Here is a 23895-nt window from a genome sequence, read left to right on the forward strand (position 1 = left end):
GGCATGCCCCGAGGCTCGCCACCCAATCACAGCACGCTTTGTTGTGGGGGTGCGGCAGCCGCCGAGGCCCCGTTTCAAGATGGCGGACGACAGTGAGACAGCAGTGAGGCGACCGCTGGCGAGGCCTCAGCGGCCGTCGGCCGAGGAGAACGACCACGAGCACTGCAGCGACTGCGAGAACGAAGCGGAGCGCGGCTCGAAGCGGGGGTGAGCGCGGCGCGGGGGCGGCAGCGGGGCTCATTGAGGTGTGCAGCGGCCGGGAAGTCAGCGCCGCCCCGCCCTTCGCGTGCGCTGATTGGTCGGCTGATAACATCGCGCCCTGCGATTGGGCGAGCCACGTGTCGGTCGGCCTGGGGGCGGGCCGTTTAGCTTCCATTCACTCCTATGTGTGAGAGCGAGTGCTGAAGCTGGGGGTCGGGCCCGATCGTGGCGTGGATGGAAGTTGGGCGGGAGGCGGATCGGGGATCCTTGCGGCTTAATACCGAATTCTGGGTGCTTTGTGTCTGTGGTGTGTGCCATCCTGCTGCCTGCAGCCCCCGCTGGTTCCTGCAGCATCGCTGTGTCACCCAGTGCCACCCAGTGCCACCTGCTTGGCGCCCATCAGAGCAGTGCTGGGGGACACGAGGTGTGAAGCGATGACACAGACACATGCAGTGATCCCACACCATTCGCACCAAGCTTTTGTGCCTCTGCATGGCGCATCGCAGCCTCACCAGGCTCCACCTGCAGCCTAGGAAGGGCCTTTCTCTCCCCATCAGCAGTGATCTTGCATGTCTGGTAATAAAAGGTCATGCAAGACATATTGCAGAAGCTGTTTTATAGCAGCACAGATGTGCATTTCTATTTTATTTGCCTCCTGGGTGTGGCATCGTGTCTCCTTTTAATGGGTTTAGCCATGCTTGGGAGGGTTTCTCTTTTCCTCTGCTCTTACATGATTAGGTTTGCAGGAACCAGGGCCAAGCAGAGAGCAGACATGACATTTAATCACTGTTACTGTGCCTTCTTGGCATAATTTCCCAGTACAGCTGTTCAAATGAATGGTGGCTGTTGAGTGAGCCGTGGGTTAGGAAGGATTGGGTGCTGTTGAGCAAGTCACATAGTCATTAAGTTTGGAGGACTCCTCTAAGATCATCCAGTCCAACCCCAACCCATCCCCACCATGTCCACTCATGGAACATTAAGTCTGGGAAAGACTTCTAAGATCTCCCAGTCCAACCCAAATACATCCCTTCCATGCCCATTCATAGAATGTTAAGGTTGGATAAGACCTGTAAGATCATCCAGTCACACCTCAACCCATCCCGATGTCCACTAACCATGTCCCCCAGTGCCACATCTGCAAGGGCATGAGGTGAGTGCTGTCCCCAGCACAGAGCACAAAGGGGTGGGTTTTGCGAGCTGTGCTGGGGCTGTCCCTCTGCCAGTGCCCAGTTTGTGCTCGGAGCCATCAGCTCTTGGCTCGAGGCTGTAGGAACTCAGCACTATTACTGAGCGATAGCAGCACTTCCTTTCCTTTTAAGGACAGGAAGGAGGAATTGTCATCCCCCGCCCTGGTTCTGTGTCAGCGCTGAGAAGTGGCTCTCTATGGTGAAGCACAGAGTTTGTTTTCCAACAGAGAATCACACTTTCGTGTTTATTCTCATTTCCTTTGTGTAAAAGCGGCGTTTTGTTGCTGTTTCTGGTTTGCTGCAGAACACATCACAGTGATGATGTGTTGCTGCCCTGCACTGTGACGTTCCTGCCATCTGCCCGCCCCCACAGCCTAATGAGATTACCTGCACCCAATTAGCCACATAGTTTGTCAGGAGGATTTTCCAGCATCTAAATGTGGGACAGACGCAGCTCCTCATCCGTCACCTCTCTGATTTCTAAGCATGGAGGTGTTTGAGGAATTGGAATCATAGAAAGGTTTTGGTTTGATGGGACCTTACAGCTCATGCAGTTCCACCTCCCCCCACCGTGGGCTGGTTGCCTGCAGTGATGCCCTGCTGGCTGCCTCCCATCACCTCATCTTGTGCCTTAACATCTCTTTCAAGAATCATTAAGGTTGGAGGAGACCTCCAAGATCACCAAGCCCCACCAAACTCATCCCTGCTGTGCCAGTAACCGATGTCCCTAAGTACCAAGATAGTTCTGGTAGCACAGCCAGTGTGCCTTTCTCCACCCATATTATCTATCAGAGCAGCTTTTGGGTTGACGAGATAGGAGAGGAAAAAGGCTGTGAGCACATCTGGGAGAGCCATGGGCTCAAGGCAGAGCTGTCTGTTCGCTGACAGATGGGATGGAGAGCAGCCCCGTGCACTGCGATTGGGGATGTTTGCAATTCTGCAGGGCACGGGGGTTAATTTGGGCAGTTAGAGGGGATTGAGCACGCTATTTGTTTTGCTAAATGGACTTTAAAATAGAAAATACCTCTAACCATTGGTATTTGCTTTGCTAAGTGGGTTTAAAATTGAAAATCCCTCCAAGCATGGCTGTGAGTCCCAAGGACTCAGGCGTAGCTCCCATTCACTGCATTACGTTTCCTCTGTGCTTTGCCTGATGGGTTGCATTCATTCCCCAGCTGAAATCTGCTAATGCGGAACACTCAGCTCTGATTTCTTCCTGCTCACGACATCTTCACTCATAAATGAAGGAGGTTTTTCTCCCCTCTTCTACTTGTTGGTAAAATAATACCACTTGGGCTGAACATATTAGCAGGAGTTTGGAGTGGAGTGATGCTGTGTGGGTCCCTGGACAAGGACGTATCCACACACACACAGATCTCTTGGCTTTGGCAGTGGGGTTTCTCCTGGTGTGGAAGCTGCTGGAGCCTTTAACCATGCAGGCAGGGAGCCCTTGGTCCTGGCCACCAACTCAGATGGCCCCAGTGCATCCAGAGGTACCTCCAACCTCAACCAATGCATGGTCCTCAGCTGGAGGACAAGGGAAGGATGGGGACTGTGAAGCCAGGGCTTGGAACAGGGAGCTTTTATTTTCCTTAGGATGTTTCAGAGACCGTGTAAGTGTCCTCAAAAAAAACCACCAAAAACAAACCAACCCAAAAGCTGCAATGATGTTTCTTTTGTTTCCTAGTGGCTTGAGTCCAGCGAATGACAGTGGAACCAAAAAGAAGAAAAAGAAACCAAAACGGAAGAAAGAAAAAGGAGGAGATCAGCCTGACCAGGCTCAGGACCAGCCAATGAAGGTGAACATCTCAAACCTTTCAGGGCAATCAAAATTATCCCAGTGCTGACACTGCCTGCTGTTGTATTCAGGCACTTGGCTGCTCAAAAGCCTTCATATTTAGAGTGATTTCCTGGCTCAGTGCATGGGAATTCCCACTGCTGCGGGAGGTGTTGCTGCAGGGTGAATGCAGCCCATTGCTGGGTATCAAAGCCAGCTCCACTGAAAGGCTCAGACTGGCGCCTCTCAGCTGCTCTTCCCAAAACCAGAGCAGGGATGGCAGGGAACGGCCGCTCTGTGCCACCGTGCCCGGCTGCCAGCACAACAAACCCATTCTCCTATACTTGGACAACATTCCTTGGTGTTGATTTTTGTTTAATTAACATAAGAACAGCAGCAGGGGCTGTCTGCCCCTCTTGGCTTTGCCCTGGACTAGCAGCGAGAGCCTTGGGAAGGAGCATGGGGGGTGCAGGGTTTGTCCCTACCCTATTGGTACCCCCCAGCACTCCTCATGAGGAGCTGAAACACAGACCTACAAGCTCAGCATCCTCATTTTGTCCTTTTTTTTTTTTTGCCCTCAGGTCAACTCTTTGCCCGCTGAGAGGATCCAGGAGATTCAGAAAGCCATTGAGCTCTTCTCTGTAGGCCAGGGCCCTGCCAAAACCATGGAGGAGGCCAGCAAGCGCAGCTACCAGTTCTGGGACACGCAGCCGGTGCCCAAGCTCGGTACGTGCTCCATAGCCCCCAGGCTGTCCCAAGAAGCCCTCACAGGAGATGGGAGCATAGTATGCAGGTTTATCTGAAGTTGTTGTGGCTGCAGATTGTCTGCACAATCTTCACAAGGCAGTTCCCAGCCCCTCTTGCTGCAAACACCGCGTTTGATTCCCTTTTCATGCTGTCAGCACCCGTCCGAGGCTTTGTTTGGTCTCAAAGGGCTGTTTGCTGGAAGTGATACCCAGCTTTGGTCCCTCTTTGTGCTTGTGCTGGGAAATCATTGTGGAATACCAAAGGCACGGGGTTACCGAGGCAGCAAAGCCTGGTTTGTGTTTGCCCCTTTCACCAGAGGATCCTGACGTGGCAAACATCGCTTCTGTGCCTGTAAACTCCATTAGTTGGGAGGTACAGCATGAAAGGGGTGGGGAAGGAGCGGCACCAAACAGCCACAGTGCACCAAACTGCTGACTGTGCTCTGGCTGACTGCCCCACTGTCCATCTCAGTGTTTTAGGCATGCAGTGTTACATGGATGAGCACTTCCAGAAGCGGAGGTGGGGACAGTTCTTGCTGTGGGCTTTGTTTGCGTCCTCATTGCCTGGAAACTTTTTCAGTGCCATTTGAAGGCAATTTCTCATCACTGGGGTGTGCGTCTCTTGACAGCCACGCTGCTGTGGCTGCTTTGCCTGCATGAAGGCTGAGGTTCGGAGAGCCCAGAGAAGGTGCCATGGGCATGGTCAGACAAGGTGCTGTGGGGATGGCGGTGATTTTCATAGTTCCCTGCTCTCTTTGGCAGGAGAAGTGGTGAACACCCACGGCCCCGTTGAACCAGACAAGGACAACATCCGCCAGGAGCCATACACTTTGCCCCAGGGCTTCACCTGGGACGCGCTGGACCTTGGGGACAGAGGCGTGGTGAGTAGGGGCAGCTCAGTGTGTGAGTCCCCATCGCTTGGTTCAGTGCTTTGATGTCTGGAAGTGATTTTTGGAGTGCTGAAGCCACACCAGAAGTGTTCTGGGTCCTGGTTCAGGGCAGCTGGCTTCAGCAGATGAACAATGCTGGTTGAATAACTCGCTTGACCTGCTTGATCTCTCCTTTAGCTGAAGGAGCTGTACACGCTGCTGAATGAGAACTATGTGGAAGATGATGACAACATGTTCCGCTTCGACTACTCTCCTGAGTTCCTGCTGTGGTGAGTGGCAGCACAGCCGCAGAGCAGAGGGTGCGGGATGCTGCCGGCTTAACCCCGGCCAGAGCACTGCAGCTGCTTCCCAGTGACCCAGAGCTGCAGGATGAAGGTGACTGCCAAGTAATGCTGCCAGCAATAACACTTGGAGACCTGTTACAGCTGAGCTGCTGTTTCCTCAGGGCGTTCATGAATCAAGGAACGCTGATTTCTTCCTGTGTCACCGGTGGCCTTGGCTAGAAAGAGCAGGAATACCTCCCAGTGTTCCTGCAGTGTCACTTTGTGGTTGCCTCTTGTCCTCCTGCCTGGGTGTCTCGGTGGCCTGGAGCAGGTTTTGGGATGTTTCAGGGAGGTGGGAGGCAGCAGGAGGTGCATGTAGAACCTTGGGTGTGCTGTGACCACCAGCATGTGTCTCTCCTCCAGGGCGCTGCGTCCCCCAGGCTGGCTGCCCCAGTGGCACTGTGGTGTGAGAGTGGTCTCCAGCAAGAAGCTGGTTGGGTTTATCAGTGCGATTCCTGCCACCATCCACATCTATGAAACGTAAGTTCTGCTCACGTGAGTTTCTCATCCTGTCCCTTGGTGGCATTTCAGGTCAATGCCCTTCAGCCATGGAGATGCTTGGCTGCTTGGAGGACAAGGTCGGGGATATTTAGGATGGGCTGCAAGGTTCTGTGCAAGGATGCCACGTAGCTAACAGCCCTGAGGGCTGTTTTCACTGTGAGTGAGATCAGCATAGAGCTCTGCCCTACAGAAATCCTCCAGGGCTGGTTGGAGACTCTGTTTCCTGGGAAAACCTTGTGTGGCAGCTTCAAGGAGAGCTCTGCAAAGCCAGACCTTGCTTCTTGGCCTCCCATGAGACTTGTCTGTGTCTCAGGGAAGCTGGAATTAAATTGCTCAGGGCGTTGGATCCCGGTCAGCACAGTTGGGTCTCACGCTCTGCATTGTTTCTTTCCACAGAGAAAAGAAGATGGTGGAGATAAACTTCCTGTGTGTCCACAAAAAGCTGCGCTCGAAACGAGTGGCTCCAGTCCTGATCCGCGAGATCACGCGGAGGGTTCACCTGGAGGGGATCTTTCAGGCTGTTTACACAGCCGGAGTGGTGCTGCCAAAGCCTGTGGGGACATGCAGGTGAGCTCCAGTTCTCTGAAAAGATTTAGGACTGATGAAAAGCTCTACGGACCGCCCCTTGCTGTGCTGCAGAGGATGGGGGTGGCTGCACTTACTGGTGTGGGACTCTCTGGGGCAGCACACGTCAGCCCCAGCCCAGGTTTCTCCTCCCTGCAGTGTCCTTCAGGGATTATCCCAGCAGCTTTGCTTAAGCTGCTCCGTTACCACAAGGCAGGAGGCTCTGCAGCACACACTCTTGTTTTTCTCTCCTGGAGCTCCTGACCATCCCCTTTGCAGTGTTCTTGCTTGCCCTCTCATGGCAGCTTTGAGAACCTTATGCTCCTTCCTGCTGCCCACAAACAATCTCCCCCAGCAGATGTGTTTGTGCAGGTACTGGCACCGCTCCCTGAATCCTCGGAAACTCATCGAGGTCAAATTCTCCCACCTGAGCAGGAACATGACTATGCAACGCACCATGAAGCTTTACCGGTTGCCCGAGGTGGGTGAGCTGGGAGTTGGACACACACAGACCTCAGCTGAGGCTGAATCCTCTGCGTGGAGAACGGACATTGGTTTATGTAGTAAATAGCTTTATCAAGCCATTAGGTTTTATTTAATCATTGCTTATTTTACCCGGGTACCTGCATTTTGAGGGCAACTCCTTGCAACCACAGGACCCCTGTGATCTTTTGTTTCACAGTGACTCATATCTCATCCTCCTGGTAGAACAGGAATGCAGATGTGACAGCCCTCATCTGTCCAAACACAGCCTCACAGTGACCTTGAGTTGGGTCAGTCTCTCATTCCTCAGTCACACTGATGGGTTCTGTTGCCACCGTTGTCCTGCTGGGGAACTTCCCCATCTGGATAGAGGAGAAAAACAAAGCGTTCAGATTGCCACCACCTGCCCTGCCCTTGTTTGTTTCCTTCTGGTGGTGGGAGCTGATTGTTTCATTTGGAGAAGGCTGCTTTTCTATAACTGCTGCTTTTTGAGCAGAAAGTCCGACCCACATCTCAGCTCAGAGGCATCTGGGGAGTGAAAGCAGGCCTTAGGAGACAAAGCTGCCCTATAAGTAGTGCAAATGACTTTTCTTGCTTTCTGCAGACCCCCAAGACTCCCGGCTTGCGGCCAATGGAGCACAAAGACATCCCTGCAGTGCACAAGCTCCTGACCGAGTGCCTGAAGCATTTCCACCTGACGCCCGTCATGAGCCAAGAGGAAGTGGAGCACTGGTTCCTACCTCAGGAGAACATCATCGACACCTTCGTGGTGGAGGTGAGGGGAAGGAACGAGGCAGGGCTGTTTTCTTGGGATCATCTTGGTGTGAGCTGCTGCAGGGTGCTGCTTCCCATGCGGGGAGTGCTGCCCAGCCCTCAAGGAGCCTTAGAATTGTAGAATCATTATGGTTGGAAAAGACCTCCAAGATCACCGATTCCAACCCCAACCCAACCCCACTATGCCCACTCCTAGCACACAGGAAGAGACCTCTGGGCTCACCAAGTCCCAACCCATCCCCACCATGCCCATCAACCACATCCCCAAGTCTCCACATTTTTATGGCAGGGAAACTAAAGGGGCATTTGCAGAGGAGGCAGAAATGGAGTGATGCATATGAAATCCAGTCCAAGGCCATAACTTCAAACCTATCCATACAGCATGTACAGCAGTCTGAAACTGAAAACGCCATGTGGAAATTTAGGGAGTTTCACCCTCCAGGAAAGAGCTGGGTGGTCCGAGAGCAGAGAAGGGAGCAGATCAGTGCTCCCATTCTACAGTTTAAAGGCTTTGGGCAGGCATTAACCCAGCCTTGACACACTGCGGTGTCACACTTTTGCCTTTCAGAGCACCCCAGGGGAGGTGACAGACTTCCTGAGCTTCTACACGCTGCCCTCCACCATCATGAACCACCCGACCCACAAGAGCCTGAAAGCTGCTTACTCCTTCTACAACGTCCACACCAAAACGCCTCTCATCGACCTCATGAGCGACGCCCTCATCCTCGCCAAGTCGGTGAGCACAGCGGGGCTGGGCGGCTTGGAGCCTCATCACCCTCATTTTTTGGGGTGCAGAGAGTCAGAGAGGGGTCAGGAAGCACACACCCGGGAGAACTGACCAGCCCATAAGCTGATGGCTTTGTGTTTTGCTCATACAGAAAGGATTTGATGTCTTCAATGCACTGGATCTCATGGAAAACAAAACTTTCCTGGAGAAGCTGAAGTTTGGGATTGGGGATGGGAACCTGCAGTATTACCTGTACAATTGGAAATGTCCCAGCATGGCACCGGAGAAGGTGAGTGGGGTCCTCCAGCCCAGAGGACGTGTGGGACGGGCTCCAGAGGTGGGGAATTGCGGCTGAGAGGAGGCTGTGGGCTGGCAGACACACACCTGTGGGTGCAGCAGTCCCTTCTCTGTGTCTTGAGTGCCACTGTGCAGCACAATGGGCTATGTGTCAGCCTGGTACAGACACCATGGTGGGACAGTACTAACAAGAGCTCCTCTGGAGGGAGCTGAACTGCTCCACTGCACAGCATTGTGGCTCAGCATCCATCTGGGAGTCCTGGGTGGGATGGGAACCACACTGGGAGTAGCCCTGGAGAGCCAGGAGCTGTCCTGCTGTGCAGCACAGTGCTCCTGCAGTCTGCCCACGTGGCATCGCGACAGCTCATTAATACTAATGGCATTCATTAGATCTCTGCCATCCCAAAGGCAGGAGAGCCTGCAGAGCAGCTCGTTAGAGGTGTGAGGTCTGACAGGTGTGGAATTAGGGATTTCTGACACCTCCTCCAGCTGCAAAGTTCGGGCTGATCTGAGTCACTCAGCTCCCACAGGGTACAAATCCACGCACCTCAGCGCAGCTTTGCTCCATCACTGAGCTCCCAGAGATCTCTGCAGGGCTGCTTGAGCAGCTCCTCACCGGGAGAGCTGATGTGTTTGGGGCTGCAGCCCTCCCAGCAGCAATGGGCAGGGAATTCCGTCCATCCAGGCTGGGTTTGAGGTAGCAGACGGTCACTTATCGCTTGCAACCCACATCTCCTTGCTCTCCAGGTTGGACTGGTGTTGCAGTAAGTGACCCTGTGAGGATGGCACGGTGTCACCGAGGAGCCTGGCCCGGCTGAACGTGGCCCCACGTGGAAGTGAGCCAGCCCTGCCAGCCCCGACTGATGTCACCGACTGCATCCCCAGGCACAGGCAGTGCTCTCCTTTGTTTTGAATTAATTGCATCCTCCTAAAGACATGATCAAGGGAATGTAACTGCTGAAACTAGCTCATGATTGGCATATAATGGAGTTAACGGGTGAATAATAAAAGTATATATTATATATATTTTAAATCTTTCCTGTTCCAAACTGGCACGAATGCATTCAGCTGCTGAAGGCTACCACCTGCTCCTTGGTGCCATCCCTCCCTGCTTGGGAACACCTCAATATTTGGTTTTAAGGGCTATTTGTGCAAGCAATGCCTTGTCCCTTCTCCTCCCCAGCCTCGGAGACTCGAACCCTCAGGGCGAAGATGCAGGGGACCCAGCTTGGAGCACGTCCACATCTGCCACCTCATGCCACCTCGGCGCACTGTGCTCAGATGTTTTTCTCTCCACGCCATCGAAGTCCAGCCTGCATGCCCTACAACGTGCCATCAGCCTTCCAGGGGGCTCAGCCTCTCCCACTGCCCCAGTGCCTCCTGCACAGGCTCAGAATCAGGATCATATTCTTCCATGGAACCCTTTTTCCCAAGAAGATGTCTGTTTCCATCACTCCATTGCTCTTGATCTCCACGCCAAAGGTTTCCAAAGCTGCATGTGCCCATCTATGCACTCCCAGTCTCCCTGTCCCCCTACTATGCAAGCAGCTCTGCATCCCCTCCTGTGCCCCACAGAGCCAAGAGCCACCCTGCAGTGGTGATGGGGACATCAGCTACGAGTATTGAGCTGGGAGCATGTGGGACTTTCTGGGGCTGTGGGACAGTGGGGTGAATCAGGCTCCAACAAGCCCCCAGCACTGGGGAGAGCATCAGAAAAGGGGGCTCAGCCATTTCCCCCTGCATCTCCTCCCTTTGTCCCCAAAGCTGCTCCTCCTGCAGGAAACAGCAGGTGAAGGGGACACAGGGCAAGCTGTTCAATAAACCTTTATTCAACCCACTGGGCACTGGGTACAAATCTCTGTCAACAGTTCTCAAGCACCAAACCATGTGGTTTGCGCCACAGCTGTGGTGGCAGGGTCCCCTTGGGGACATGGTAGCAGGGTCTCCTTGGGGACATTGTGGCAGGCACCATCCCTGCAGCCCAAAGGAGTCGGGATGGAACTGGTGAAGCTGCTGTCACCATCATGTCCCTGCAGATGCATTGGGAACGTGGTGGCTGGGCCACCCTGTCCTGGTTGTCACCACGTCCCCATCTCCTGGTCTCAGCCAGAGGGGAAAAGTGGGGTGTGAGCACCAGCAAATGGGGGACAGACAGGGTCCTCTACCCCACTGGAGACCCCAGGCAGCCCTGCTGTCACCCTGACTGGAGAGCAGTGTCCCCATTCTGTCCCTGCACCCCATGCAGGAGCACGTTGGCCATGGGGACGTCATGGGCGTTTGCATGTGACGTGCACAAAGAGCGTGGCGGGGGCCAGGGACGCGCCGTCCTTGGAGAGCAGGTGGATGTGGCGGTACCCTGGGGACAGAGTAGACACTGAGTAGGAAACACAGGGTTGTCCCCTCCCCCAGTAGGGGGGCACCCACCTTCTCGCATGCTGCCCAGCGGCAGTGTGAACTGCCCCACGAAGTCATTGCAGGAGGTGCTGTCGTGGTCCTCCACCACGAAGCGCACCAACGCCAGCTCAGGGACCTGCAGCTGGAACGTGAGCGTCTCCTCCCAGCGTGGGTTGAAGCCTACAGGGATGTCAGGGGAGGTCATTGCCCAGGGAATGGGGTATAATGGGAGCAGGCTGAGATGTACTGGGAGGAATGGGGACCAAACTGGGGCCAGGTTGAAATGTACTGAGAGGAAAGGGGATCATAATGGGACCAGTTGAGATGTACCAGGTGGAACAGGATGGCACTGGGATGTACTGGAGGCAAAGGTGGGACCAGGCTGGGGTATATTAAAAGAAATGGGGATCATAATGGGACCGGGCTGAGATGCATTGCAAGGAATGGCGACCATAATGGGACTGGGTTGACATGCACTGAGAGGAATGGGGACTATAATGGGATCACCATTGTTGCTCCTGTAGGCAGTTTGCTGCTTGCTGCAGTCCGCCGTCACCCCGTAGATCTCCACTCTAACAAAGGGGTCCACGATGGAGCTGAGCTTCTCCCGGTTCAGCTTTGGCAGCTGCTGTGCCGTGATGACCTGGGGACAGCAGGGGGACAGGGTGGCACCGTGGGGGTCCCTGTGGGAAGGGACACTGGGAAGGGATGGCGGGTGGCACGTAGCTGGATACAGGGTTGGTGTCACCATACGGGATGCAGGTGGCAGCGGTAGGGGACCCTCACCCTGATGCGCAACACGAGGGGGCGGGGGCTGCCGCTGTGGGGGCTGCGCAGGAATTGGGGTTTCAGCACGTAACCACAGCCTCCATTGCCCAGGAAGCGCCCGGTGTTCAGGTCCATCTCGTAGCCTGGCGTCTGGAAGTTGAGGGCCACTGCAGGGACAGAGATGGGGCCATTGGGGTGGATGTTGCATTTCAGGGGACGTACGGGGCTGAGGGCTCACCCAGCTGGCAGCCGGCGTTCCACATCTCCTGGGGGTTGTAGTTGGAGGAGGTCATCTTCAATCCCAAAGGGTAGACACGGCTCAGCTGCCGGGAGGTGTAGTGCACAAACGTGGGGCCTGAGTGGGACAGCTGGGTGGGGTGGGGGCCACATGGTGCCCCAGACCTCAAAACCTGACTCCAAAGCCTGTCCCCAAACTTCAGAACCCAACCCTGAGTCTGGACCACAAAACCTGAACTTAATCCCAACCCCAGACCTGATCCCAAACAGACACACTGCACCCAAATGCCAGATCCCAAATGTTGACCTTTCCACCAGAGCCCCCATTCCCACCAGTCCTGAGCATCCTGTGCCAATACCCAAACCCAGCCCACGGGCCACCTCAGCAACCCAGAACCACAACCTTGTGTCCTGGAGAGGCCAGAGCAGCTCTGTCCCCATCTCTGTCCCCATCCCACTGCCCTTACCTGCCTCCTTGATGAGTTTCCGGGCCTTCCTCTCACTGAAGGAGGACATCTCATAGGGCCGGGGCTGCTGCAGGGCCTGGGCCAGGCCAGGGAAGGGGGTGGCCTGGCAGTACACCACCATGGCTGACAGCTCTGGGGCCACATGTGAAGTATCTTTGGCCTGTGAATTCACCCCAAAGTGATGGAGGCCCCAAAGCAATGGACAACCCAAGATGTCAGATACCCCAAAAGCAAAGGACAACTCAAAGCAATGGACATCCCAAGATGTTAGTCCAAAGCATGGACAGCCTAAGGTGATAGAGACCCCAAGGTGATGGAGACCCCCAAAAAATTTACAACCTGCAGCCTGTCCTCTTCCTCTGTCTCCTCTTCCTCCTCTTCATCCAGGATGGAGGTGACGCCGCTGGTCTCACGCTGCAGCTCTGGCAGCTTCTTCCCCTTCACCAGGACTTTCCCCTTCAGCTGCTGCAGGACCAAGGGCCGAGCTCAGGGCTGCGTGGGGACATGGGGACACCACAACGGATGGCCTTACCTCTGGGGACGGGAGGATGCTGGGATCCTGTCCTTCCAGGGGCCGTGTCAGCAGCATGTCCCCAAGGATGGCCTTCATGTGCCGCGCCATGGTGGCCTGCTGCTCCACCCCGCAGTGGTTTTCCAGCGAGAGGATGACGGGGTACGGCGATCGCTAGGAGATGGGCATGGGAGTGGGCAGCACTGAGCACCAGCACGCAGTGCCCAACCCAGGGCTGATGGCACCAGCCTTACCTTGAAGGCGTAATCGCGGATAGCCTCAATGACATCACGGAAGAGGATTTTGGAGGTGAATGTATGGCCGTGGCAGACGATGGGTTCCCCATCGGGACCCTCCCAGCAGTCCAGCTCCACACAGCGGCATCCCATCATCAGTGCCCTACACCGCAGGATGAGTCCCCGTGTCACCCCACGTCACTCACATCATCCAGTGAGTCCCCATGTCACCCGGTCCACCACCGCTGGATCAGTACTTGTGTCACCTCATGGACCCACCTGACATAGGCTTCAGTGCTGCTGGTGCCGCCAATCTGGTTGCGGGTCAGGTAGGTGTTATGGGACGAGGAGATGAAGTAGTGGCACAAGGGCTGGCTCATGTCCTGGTGTACCTGGGTATGCTCCTGGTTGAGGATGTCACCAGCAGCTGACAGGAGGTACATCGTGAAGCCATCCAGTGTCATCAGGCCCTGCTGCCGGGCTGGGGGATGTGGCAGAGGAAGCACTTTGTGGGATGTCCCCTGGCAGTGCCATGCTCGCCCCAGGCACTGTGGCACCCAGAAGACATGCAAGTTCCATTCACTGGGTGTCTTCCATCCCTTCACTGCCTTGACCACCATGGACATGGCATAGTGGCACCCACAAGAGGTGGAGGTCCTCTGTCCCCACCCCAATGTCCCCACCTGGCAGGGCACTAAGGCACAAATGTCCCCTGGGTGTCCGGTCTCCTCCTGCAGTCTCCTGGCATATTCACCTTTGGGTTGGCACTATGGCACACAAGGCACACGGAAGTCCCTTGGTGTATTTCCCACATCCTGCTGGTTACAGGGACACGGGGGTGACTGCTCCCAACCTGCTGCCCCACGGCAGTGCCACGTTCACCCTTGGGATGGCAATAGGGCACATGGAGGTCCCTTGGTGTCCATCCCAACCTTCATGTCCACAACCAAGATAGGGCAAGGCCACCTCCATGGAAGGGTGAGGGGGACAAAGGGACAAAGGGACACTCTGTCCAGCCCTGGAGAACCTCAAGCCCACCTCGTGGCCACCGCCATGTCCCCATGGCACCCATTCTGCCCTTCAGCCCTTCAGCCACCCACCCTCCAGTGGGGAAGTCCCCATCCCTACCCTTCTCGTTGAGCTCATGGGCACAGATGATTGCACAGGCCTGGTGTAGGGTGCCCTCCTCGCCCTGGTCCTGCAGGAAATCCCGCAGCTCCTCGGCCGACAGCACGCAGTCCTCACCAGAATAGTGCCCAAAGAGCTCCTCCAGCTCCGGGCGCCGCAGCAGCCGCCGGCAGAAGTCCTCCAGCTCCCGGTCCTCCAACCGCCCATCACCAGAGTGGTCACATTCCTACTGGGACAGCAGCCATTGGCTCTAACCCCAAAGGACCCACCTGGGCTGGGATGTGTTTGGGAGTCTCAGCTACCCAGGGGCACCCATGGAATGTGCAAGTCCCATTGGGTGTCTTCCACCTCTTCACTGCCTTGCCCACCATGGATGTGGCATGGTGACACCCAACGATTCTTTGTCCCCATCCCAATAGGGGGATCTTGGGGCCTCATGGGTCACCTTGGGTCTGTGTGAGTCATGTCCTTCTGTCATTGTCCCCAGTCCCCATCCCATGGGTTATGGAGCTGGGTGGGTCATGTCCCCTCTGTCATCATCCCCAGCCCTCTATCCTCTGGATTAGGCTGGTTGGTGACGGACAGGGACATCAGGTGACAGAGAGTACCTTGAAGAGCTGGTGGGCGTAGGCATTGTCCATGTGGATGTTGGCCATGCGCAGCATGATCTGCACCTCCTGGAAGCACATCCTGTTGTCCTTGTCCTTATCGGCACGCTGCAGCATGCCATGGATCCAGCTGTGCTGCATTAAGGAAAGCGCCCAAACTGTCCCCAAGTTGTCCCCAACATATCCCCAAGGTATCCCAAGGCTGCCCCAAGCTTTCCCCAACATGTCCTTCAACTGTCCCCAAGCTGTCCCCAACATGTTTCCAAGATATCCCCAGACTGTCCCCAAGCTGTCCCCAAAGGGTCTCCAAGCTGTCCCAAGCTGTCCTCAGGAGGTCCCCAAGATACACCCAGGCTGTCCCCAAGATGTCCACAAATGTTCTCAGCAGTCCCCTGGCTGTCCATGAGATGTCACCAAGATGTCCTCAGGCTGTGTCCAAACTATCCCCACAGTGTCCCAGACTGTCCTCAAGCTATCTGCAACACGTCCCCAGGATGTCTCCAGGCTGTCCATGAGATGCCCCAGGCTGTCTCCAAGATGTCCCCAGGCTGTCTCCAATCTACTCCCACAGTCTCCAAACTGTCCCCAGGCTGCCCCAACACATCCCCATGGGATGTTGCCAAGCTGTCCTCAGGCTGTCCCCAAGATGCCCCCACGATGTCCCCAGGCTGTCCATGAGATGTCCCTAGATGTCTCCAAGATGCCCTCAGGCTATTCCCAGGACCCCCGCTGACCCATAGGATACTGCTCGAGCCTCTCCCTCTGGTTCATGCCCCGCAGCCTCCCCCGCAGCGTGCGGAGCCCCCGCACCCAGCGCAGTGCCACGTCCTCATCCCGTGCCCCCAGGTCCAGGTTCCTGCGCCCGCCCTCGAAGGCGATGGTGAAGCAGTTCCACTCGGGGATGGCACAGCCGTACCGCCGCAGCCCCTCCGAATGGTGCCCCCGGTGCACCGACACAATGTGTGCAACAGAGACTGCGGGGACACAGGGATGGTTCCAGTGAGCATCACATGGGGACACCAGAGCCAACTAACGTCCCCATGGGCTGCGCCAAAGGCACAAATCCCAGGCAAGACAGAGAGGAAACAGGAGGCAATGGGACACCCTGAGAGGCACTGGAAGGCACTGGAAAGCACTGGGATGCAATGGCAGGAACTGGGATGCAATAAGGTATATAGGGAGGCATTGTGATGCAATGGGACACAGTGGGAGGCAATGGGATATCCTGGGAGGCAATGGGAGGAAATGGGGTGCAATGGGATGCACTGAGATGCAATGGGAGGGAAAGAGACGCAATGGTATGCAACAGGTTATGCTGGGTGGCACTAGGATGCAATGAGATACAATGGGAGGCACTGGGATCCATTGGGATACACTGGGAGGCACTGGAAGGCACTGGGATGCAATGGGCTGTAATGGGATGTGATGGGAGGCACTGGGATGCAATCAGATATGTTAGGAGGTACAGGGATGCAATAGGATGCAATGAGATGCAGTGGGATGCAGTGGGATACACTGAAGGCACTGGGATGCAATGGGAGGGAATGGGATACACCGGGATGCAATGGAAAAGAATGGGATGCACTGGGATGCAATGGGATATACTGAGAGGCACTGCGATGCAGAGGGATGCAATGGAAGGAGCTGGGATGCAGTGGGATACACTGGGATGCAGTGGAATATACTGGGAGGCACTGGGATGCAACGGGATAGAATGGGAAAGAATGGGATGGAGGGGGATGCAATGGGAGGGAAAGAGACGCAATGGGATGCAATGTATCCAATATGCGTTGGGATACATTAGGACGCAATAATATGCATTGGGATGCAATGGGAGACACTGGGATGCACTGGGATGCAATGTGATGCACTGAAATGCAATGGGATGCATTGTGAGGCACTGGAATGCAATTGGAAGCACTGGAATCATGGGGATACGATGAGATGCGATGGGAGGAAATGGGATCCAATGGAATATGCTTGGAGGCACTGGGATGCAATGGAATGCAATGGAAGTCATGGGGATGCAATGGGATGCACTGTGAGGAAATGGAATGCAGTGGGATGCAATGGATACACTTGGAAGCACTGGGATGCAACAGGATACACTGGAATGTAATGGAATGCAGTGGGGTATGCTGGGAGACACTGGGACACTGTGGGATGCAATGGGACGCAATGGGATGCATTGGGAGGCATTGGAATGCAATGGGATATAATGGGATACACAGGGAGGCACTGGGATGCAATGGGATGCAATGGGCAGCAATGGGACCCAGTGGGATGCAATGGGATGCACTGAAGGTGTTGGGATGCAATGGGATACACTGGGAGGCACTGGGAGGCCATGGGAGGTACTGGATGAACGGAGAGGCGATGGAATACACTGGCTGCAGTGGAAGGCTGATATATACCAGGATGAGATACTGACATATATCAGTATGCAAGGGGGTACAGTGGAAGGCAATAGGATACACAGGATGCAGGAAGACAATGGAATAAAATAGAATGCAACGGGATGCACTGGGAGGCACTGGTCCATGGCTGGGGACCACAGGGCATCACCAAGTGCAGTCCAAGGTTGGGGTCCGGGTCCCATATGGGGTCTGGGTTAGGGTTATGGTTAGGGTTAGGGTTATGGTTAGAATTAGGGTTAGGGTTAGCCCACCTGGGCATACTGGGGGCCATGCCAAACCCACACCAGTGCCCCCAGCCCCAGTGCCAGCACTCACAGCTGTGTTTGGAGGCCATGCGCCCGAAGCGCCGCTCAGACACCACGGTGATCCCGTCCTCCTGCAGGCGGTACCGCCGCTCCTTCGCCCGCCGTGAGCTCACCTTGAGCAGCAGGGAGCCCTGCAGCATCAGCTGGAGGTCCTCATCCTCTGACAGCCCTGCAGGGGACAGGATGGGACAGGGTTATGTGGGATGGGACAAGTGGGATGGGATGGGGCAGGGTGGGATGGGATGGAATTGAGTGGGGTGGGGATGGGGGTGGGGATGGCATGGGGTGGGAAGGGAAGGGAAAAAGGGAAGGGAAGGGAAGGGAAGGGAAGGGAAGGGAAGGGAAGGGAAGGGAAGGGAAGGGAAGGGAAGGGAAGGGAAGGGAAGGGAAGGGAAGGGAAGGGAAGGGAAGGGAAGGGAAGGGAAGGGAAGGGAAGGGAAGGGAAGGGAAGGGAAGGGAAGGGAAGGGAAGGGAAAAAGGGAAGGGAAAAAGGGAAGGGAAAAAGGGAAGGGAAAAAGGGAAGGGAAGGGAAGGGAAGGGAAGGGAAGGGAAGGGAAGGGAAGGGAAGGGAAGGGAAGGGAAGGGAAGGGAAGGGAAGGGAAGGGAAGGGAAGGGAAGGGAAGGGAAGGGAAGGGAAGGGAAGGGAAGGGAAGGGAAGGGAAGGGAAGGGAAGGGAAGGGAAGGGAAGGGAAGGGAAGGGAAGGGAAGGGAAGGGAAGGGAGGGGAAGGGAGGGGAAGGGAGGGGAAGGGAGGGGAAGGGAGGGGAAGGGAGGGGAAGGGAGGGGAAGGGAGGGGAGGGGAAAAAGGGAAGGGAGGGGAAGGGAGGGGAAGGGAGGGGAAGGGAAGGGAAGGGAAGGGAAGGGAAGGGAAGGGAAGGGAAGGGAAGGGAAGGGAAGGGAAGGGAAGGGAAGGGAAGGGAAGGGAAGGGAAGGGAAGGGAAGGGAAGGGAAGGGAAGGGAAGGGAAGGGAAGGGAAGGGAAGGGAAGGGAAGGGAAGGGAAGGGAAGGGAAGGGAAGGGAAGGGAGGGGAAGGGAGGGGAAGGGAGGGGAAGGGAGGGGAAGGGAGGGGAAGGGAGGGGAAGGGAGGGGAAGGGAAGGGAAGGGAAAAAGGGAAGGGAGGGGAAGGGAGGGGAAGGGAAGGGAAGGGAAGGGAAGGGAAGGGAAGGGAAGGGAAGGGAAGGGAAGGGAAGGGAAGGGAAGGGAAGGGAAGGGAAGGGAAGGGAAGGGAAGGGAAGGGAAGGGAAGGGAAGGGAAGGGAAGGGAAGGGAAGGGAAGGGAAGGGAAGGGAAGGGAAGGGAAGGGAAGGGAAGAGAAAAAGGGAAGGGAAGAGAAAAAGGGAAGGGAAGGGAAGGGAAGGGAAGGGAAGGGAAGGGAAGGGAAGGGAAGGGAAGGGAAGGGAAGGGAAGGGAAGGGAAGGGAAGGGAAAAAGGGAAGGGAAGGGAAGGGAAGGGAAGGGAAGGGAAGGGAAGGGAAGGGAAGGGAAGGGAAGGGAAGGGAAGGGAAGGGAAGGGAAGGGAAGGGAAGGGAAGGGAAGGGAAGGGAAGGGAAGGGAAAAAGGGAAGGGAAAAAGGGAAGGGAAGGGAAGGGAAGGGAAGGGAAAAAGGGAAGGGAAGGGAAAAAGGGAAGGGAAGGGAAGGGAAGGGAAGGGAAGGGAAGGGAAGGGAAGGGAAGGGAAGGGAAGGGAAGGGAAGGGAAGGGAAGGGAAGGGAAGGGAAGGGAAGGGAAGGGAAGGGAAGGGAAGGGAAGGGAAGGGAAGGGAAGGGAAGGGAAGGGAAGGGAAGGGAAGGGAAGAGAAAAAGGGAAGGGAAGGGAAGGGAAGGGAAAAAGGGAAGGGAAGGGAAGGGAAGGGAAGGGAAGGGAAAAAGGGAAGGGAAGGGAAGGGAAAAAGGGAAGGGAAGGGAAGGGAAGGGAAAAAGGGAAGGGAAGGGAAGGGAAGGGAAGGGAAGGGAAGGGAAGGGAAGGGAAGGGAAGGGAAGGGAAGGGAAGGGAAGGGAAGGGAAGGGAAGGGAAGGGAAGGGAAGGGAAGGGAAGGGAAGGGAAGGGAAGGGAAGGGAAGGGAAGGGAAGGGAAGGGAAGGGAAGGGAAGGGAAGGGAAGGGAAGGGAAGGGAAGGGAAGGGAAGGGAAGGGAAGGGAGGGGAAGGGAGGGGAAGGGAGGGGAAGGGAGGGGAAGGGAGGGGAAGGGAGGGGAAGGGAAGGGAAGAGAAAAAGGGAAGGGAAGGGAAGGGAAGAGAAAAAGGGAAGGGAAGGGAAGGGAAGGGAAGGGAAGGGAAAAAGGGAAGGGAAGGGAAGGGAAGGGAAAAAGGGAAGGGAAGGGAAAAAGGGAAGGGAAGGGAAGGGAAGGGAAGGGAAGGGAAGGGAAGGGAAGGGAAGGGAAGGGAAGGGAAGGGAAGGGAAGGGAAGGGAAGGGAAGGGAAGGGAAGGGAAGGGAAGGGAAGGGAAGGGAAGGGAAGGGAAGGGAAGGGAAGGGAAGGGAAGGGAGGGGAAGGGAGGGGAAGGGAGGGGAAGGGAGGGGAAGGGAGGGGAAGGGAGGGGAAGGGAGGGGAAGGGAGGGGAAGGGAGGGGAAGGGAGGGGAAGGGAGGGGAAGGGAGGGGAAGGGAGGGGAAGGGAGGGGAAGGGAGGGGAAGGGAGGGGAAGGGAGGGGAAGGGAGGGGAAGGGAAGGGAAAAAGGGAAGGGAAGGGAAGGGAAGGGAAGGGAAGGGAAGGGAAGGGAAGGGAAGGGAAGGGAAGGGAAGGGAAGGGAAGGGAAGGGAAGGGAAGGGAAGGGAAGGGAAGGGAAGGGAAGGGAAGGGAAGGGAAGGGAAGGGAAGGGAAGGGAAGGGAAGGGAAGGGAAGGGAAGGGAAGAGAAAAAGGGAAGGGAAGGGAAGGGAAGGGAAGGGAAGGGAAGGGAAGGGAAGGGAAGGGAAGGGAAGGGAAGGGAAGGGAAGGGAAGGGAAGGGAAGGGAAGGGAAGGGAAGGGAAGGGAAGGGAAGGGAAGGGAAGGGAAGGGAAGGGAAGGGAAGGGAAGGGAAGGGAAGGGAAGGGAAGGGAAGGGAAGGGAAGGGAAGGGAAGGGAAGGGAAGGGAAGGGAAGGGAAGGGAAGGGGATGGATGGGTTGAGGCAGGGTGGGGTGGGGTGAGGTGGGATGGGGTTCGGATGGGGATGGGGTGGCATGGGGATGGGGATGGGACAGACAGGATGGGGTGGGGTGGGATGGGGTGGGGATGGGGATGGGATGAGAGAGACATGATGGGATAGGATGGAACAGACAAGATGTAATGGGATGGGACAGGACAGACATGACAAGATGGGTTGGATGGGATGGGAGAAATACAATGGGATAGGACAGTCAGGACAGGGTGACATGGGATGGGACAGACAGGATGGGATGGGGCAGAGGGGATGGGATGGAGTGGGATAGGGACAGACACTATTAGATGGCATGGACAGGACAGGACAGATGACATGGGACAGGACAGACATCATGGGATGGGATGGGATGGGATGGGATGGGATGGGATGGGATGGGATGGGATGGGATGGGATGGGATGGGATGGGATGGGATGGCCACTGCAGTCAGCTCCTCTCACACTGTGCAGCCAGGAGGGATGGGACCCGGCCAAGCTGTGGACACAGAGCTGTGCTCACACTGCAGAGCTCTTGGCCAGAGCTGTGCAATGCCAGCAAAGCTGCTGCAATCCAGTGTGGGAGCACCAGGAGCAGGGCTGCCACCCGCCCTCCACAGCTCCAACCCTGTCCCCAGGCTGGCGGAGGCCACACACCCGCTCTGACGGGACATTTCCGTCTATTCTCCATGAAATTATTTCCTCCTTTTTATTTATTTTTTGGAACCACTCCTTGAGAACAGCCCCAGCAGCCATGCAGCGCTCCTGCGGTGGGAAATTGCTGTTCCCAACCATGGGGACCACTGGCCATGCGGACCTCAACTATGGGAAACTCCCAAACACTGGACCCCCGACCATGGGTACCCCTGGCCATAGGGACACCCCTGACCATGGGGACCCTCAATCTTGGGGGAACTCCAACCATGGGAATCCCTGACCACGGAGACCCCTAATTATAGGAACCCTGACTGTGGAGACCCCTGACCATGGGGACCCCCTTGACCAGAGGGAACTCCAACCACATGGAAACTCCAACTATGGGGACTTCTGACCATTGGGACCCCCAACCATGGGGGTGTCCAACCATGGGGAAACTCCAGCCATAGGAATCCCTGACCATTGGACCCCCAACCATGGGGATCACTGACCATGGGGTCTCCCATTACCATGAGGAACTATGAGTTTGGGGACTCCCAACCATGAGGACCCTTACCATGATGACCCCCAATTACTGGGTCCCAACCATGGAGACCCCTGACCATGGGGAATTCCCCCAACCAGGTGGACTCCCAACTATGGGGACCCTGACAATGGGCGACCCCCCTGACCATGGAGACCCCCAAACCACAGGGGACTCCAACCACAGAGACCACCAATCATTGGACTCCAAACCACAGCGACTCCCCTGACCACGATGACCCCCAGCCATGGGGAACTCCAAGCATGGGGACCCCTGACCACGGGGAGCCCCTCCAACCATTAGACCCCCCAACCACACGAACTCCCGACTGTGGGCACCCTGACCATGGGGTAAACTCCTCACCATGGGAACCCCCAGCTGTGATGAACTCCATGAGTGGTGACCTCCAGCTGACGGATGCCCAACCATAGAGACTCCCCTGACCACGGTGACCCCCAACCATGCAGACCCCCAACCACGGGGAACTCCAACCAAGGAGACCCCTGACCACGGGGACCCTGATCACAGGGAACCCCTCCAACCTTTGGACCCCCCGACCACACGGATCCCAGCTACGGGGATGCCGACCACGGGGGACACTGCTGACCACGAAGACCCCCAACCAAGGAGGCTCCCCCACCCTTTGAGACCCCCGACCACGTTGCCCCGGCACTCACCCAACTTCTTCAAGACCCCCCCGCTCTGCTCGGGGCGGGGCCGCGCCCTCCGCCCGCAGATCATCGTACGGCGCTCCGGGGCCGCGCGGGGGAGGAGCGGGGCGGCACCGGGAGGAGCCGGCACGGAGCCCGGGGGTTGGGTTTGCAGTGGAGATTTGGGATCGGAGGGCGGGGGGGGGGGGGAGAAGGAGGGTTGCATGCACATACGTGTGCGCGCGGCCATATGCACGTGTGTGCGTGCACATACATGTGTGTACGTGTGTTTGCATGCACGCTGTGCAGCCGCACCCCCCCCCCATCCCGCACCGTGTCGGGGTGAGCAAACAGCGCTGCGTGAGCGCAGCTTCCCCCCCCCCCCGTCCCCCCCGCCGGATGACGCACGGGGAAGGAATGCAGGGGCGGTGCGGGGCGGGGGGCGATGCCACAGCGCCTTGTTCCTATACTGTCCCTATAATGTCCCCATAATGTCCCCGTCCTTTTATTCTGCCCTGTCCCCGTGCCCTGTCCTTTTACACTGTCCCCACTCCCTGTCCCCATGCTCTGTCCCTGTACCCCATCCCCATGCCCCGTCCCCTTATTCTGTCCCCATCACACCGTCCCATTCCCTGCCCCCATACCGTCCCTATTCTCTGTCCCCATACCCTGTCCCATCACACTGTCCCCATACCCTGTCCATATTCTCTGTCCCCATATCCTGCCCCCAATCTCTGTCCCCAAATCCCTGTCCCCACTCCCTGCCCCCATACCGCCCCTATTCCCTGTCCCCATGTCCTGTCCCATCACACTGCCCCCATACCGCCCCTATTCCCTGTCCCCATGTCCTGTCCCATCACACTGCCCCCATACCGCCCCTATTCCCTGTCCCCACGCCCTGTCCCATCGCACTGCCCCCATACCGCCCCTATTCCGTCCCCATGTCCTGTCCCATCACACTGCCCCATACCGCCCCTATTCCCTGTCCCCATGTCCTGTCCCATCACACTGCCCCCATACCGCCCCTATTCCCTGTCCCCATGTCCTGTCCCATCACACTGCCCCATACCGCCCCTATTCCCTGTCCCCATGTCCTGTCCCATCACACTGCCCCATACCGCCCCTATTCCCTGTCCCCATGTCCTGTCCCATCACACTGCCCCATACCGCCCCTATTCCCTGTCCCCACTCCCCGTCCCCGCACTCGGTTCCCTCCCGCCCCGCCCCGCGCTGTTCCTCGTGGCGGCCGGCAGGGGGCGCCACAGCGCTCGTACACCGCTCTCCCATTGGCTGCAGCGCGCCCCGCCTCCAGCAGGGGGCTCCCGCGCTACGCCGCTATTGGCTCGGAGGAGGCGGGACAGCGAGTCCCGTTTCGCAAGCGGCGCGCTGATTGGGCGCGGCACGGCGGCGCCGACGGAAG

The 23895-nt window shown here is 56.9% G+C and overlaps 2 protein-coding genes and 1 long non-coding RNA gene across 3 annotated transcripts; 2 read left to right on the forward strand and 1 right to left on the reverse strand.

The window, feature by feature from the left end:
- The first annotated feature begins 28 nt into the window (after nucleotides 1–28).
- On the forward strand, nucleotides 29–10307 carry NMT1 (N-myristoyltransferase 1). Its single transcript, XM_031601022.2, has 12 exons — nucleotides 29–207; nucleotides 3076–3187; nucleotides 3747–3891; nucleotides 4674–4792; nucleotides 4979–5070; nucleotides 5488–5604; nucleotides 6022–6192; nucleotides 6562–6670; nucleotides 7277–7447; nucleotides 8015–8182; nucleotides 8325–8462; nucleotides 9218–10307. Exons 1-12 carry the CDS (start codon nucleotides 80–82, stop codon nucleotides 9236–9238), a joined length of 1491 nt encoding a protein of 496 aa, XP_031456882.1. The 5' UTR covers nucleotides 29–79; the 3' UTR covers nucleotides 9239–10307.
- Nucleotides 10282–22642, reverse strand: PLCD3 (phospholipase C delta 3). Its single transcript, XM_031601021.2, has 15 exons — nucleotides 22503–22642; nucleotides 17552–17710; nucleotides 15565–15793; nucleotides 14820–14949; nucleotides 14212–14437; nucleotides 13363–13564; nucleotides 13102–13246; nucleotides 12869–13021; nucleotides 12676–12801; nucleotides 12337–12496; nucleotides 11871–11987; nucleotides 11651–11799; nucleotides 11372–11507; nucleotides 10895–11044; nucleotides 10282–10826 (listed from the first exon to the last, which is right to left on the reverse strand). Exons 1-15 carry the CDS (start codon nucleotides 22564–22566, stop codon nucleotides 10738–10740), a joined length of 2235 nt encoding a protein of 744 aa, XP_031456881.2. The 5' UTR covers nucleotides 22567–22642; the 3' UTR covers nucleotides 10282–10737.
- Nucleotides 15998–21204, forward strand: LOC149914961 (uncharacterized). Its single transcript, XR_016460053.1, has 3 exons — nucleotides 15998–16117; nucleotides 17619–17690; nucleotides 21120–21204. It is a non-coding gene; the product is annotated as an uncharacterized LOC149914961 (long non-coding RNA).
- Nucleotides 22643–23895: the final 1253 nt, after the last annotated feature.

This window comes from Phasianus colchicus, chromosome 26 (assembly GCF_987193195.1).
Source record: "Phasianus colchicus chromosome 26, bPhaCol1.hap1.1, whole genome shotgun sequence".
NCBI lineage: Eukaryota > Metazoa > Chordata > Aves > Galliformes > Phasianidae > Phasianus > Phasianus colchicus.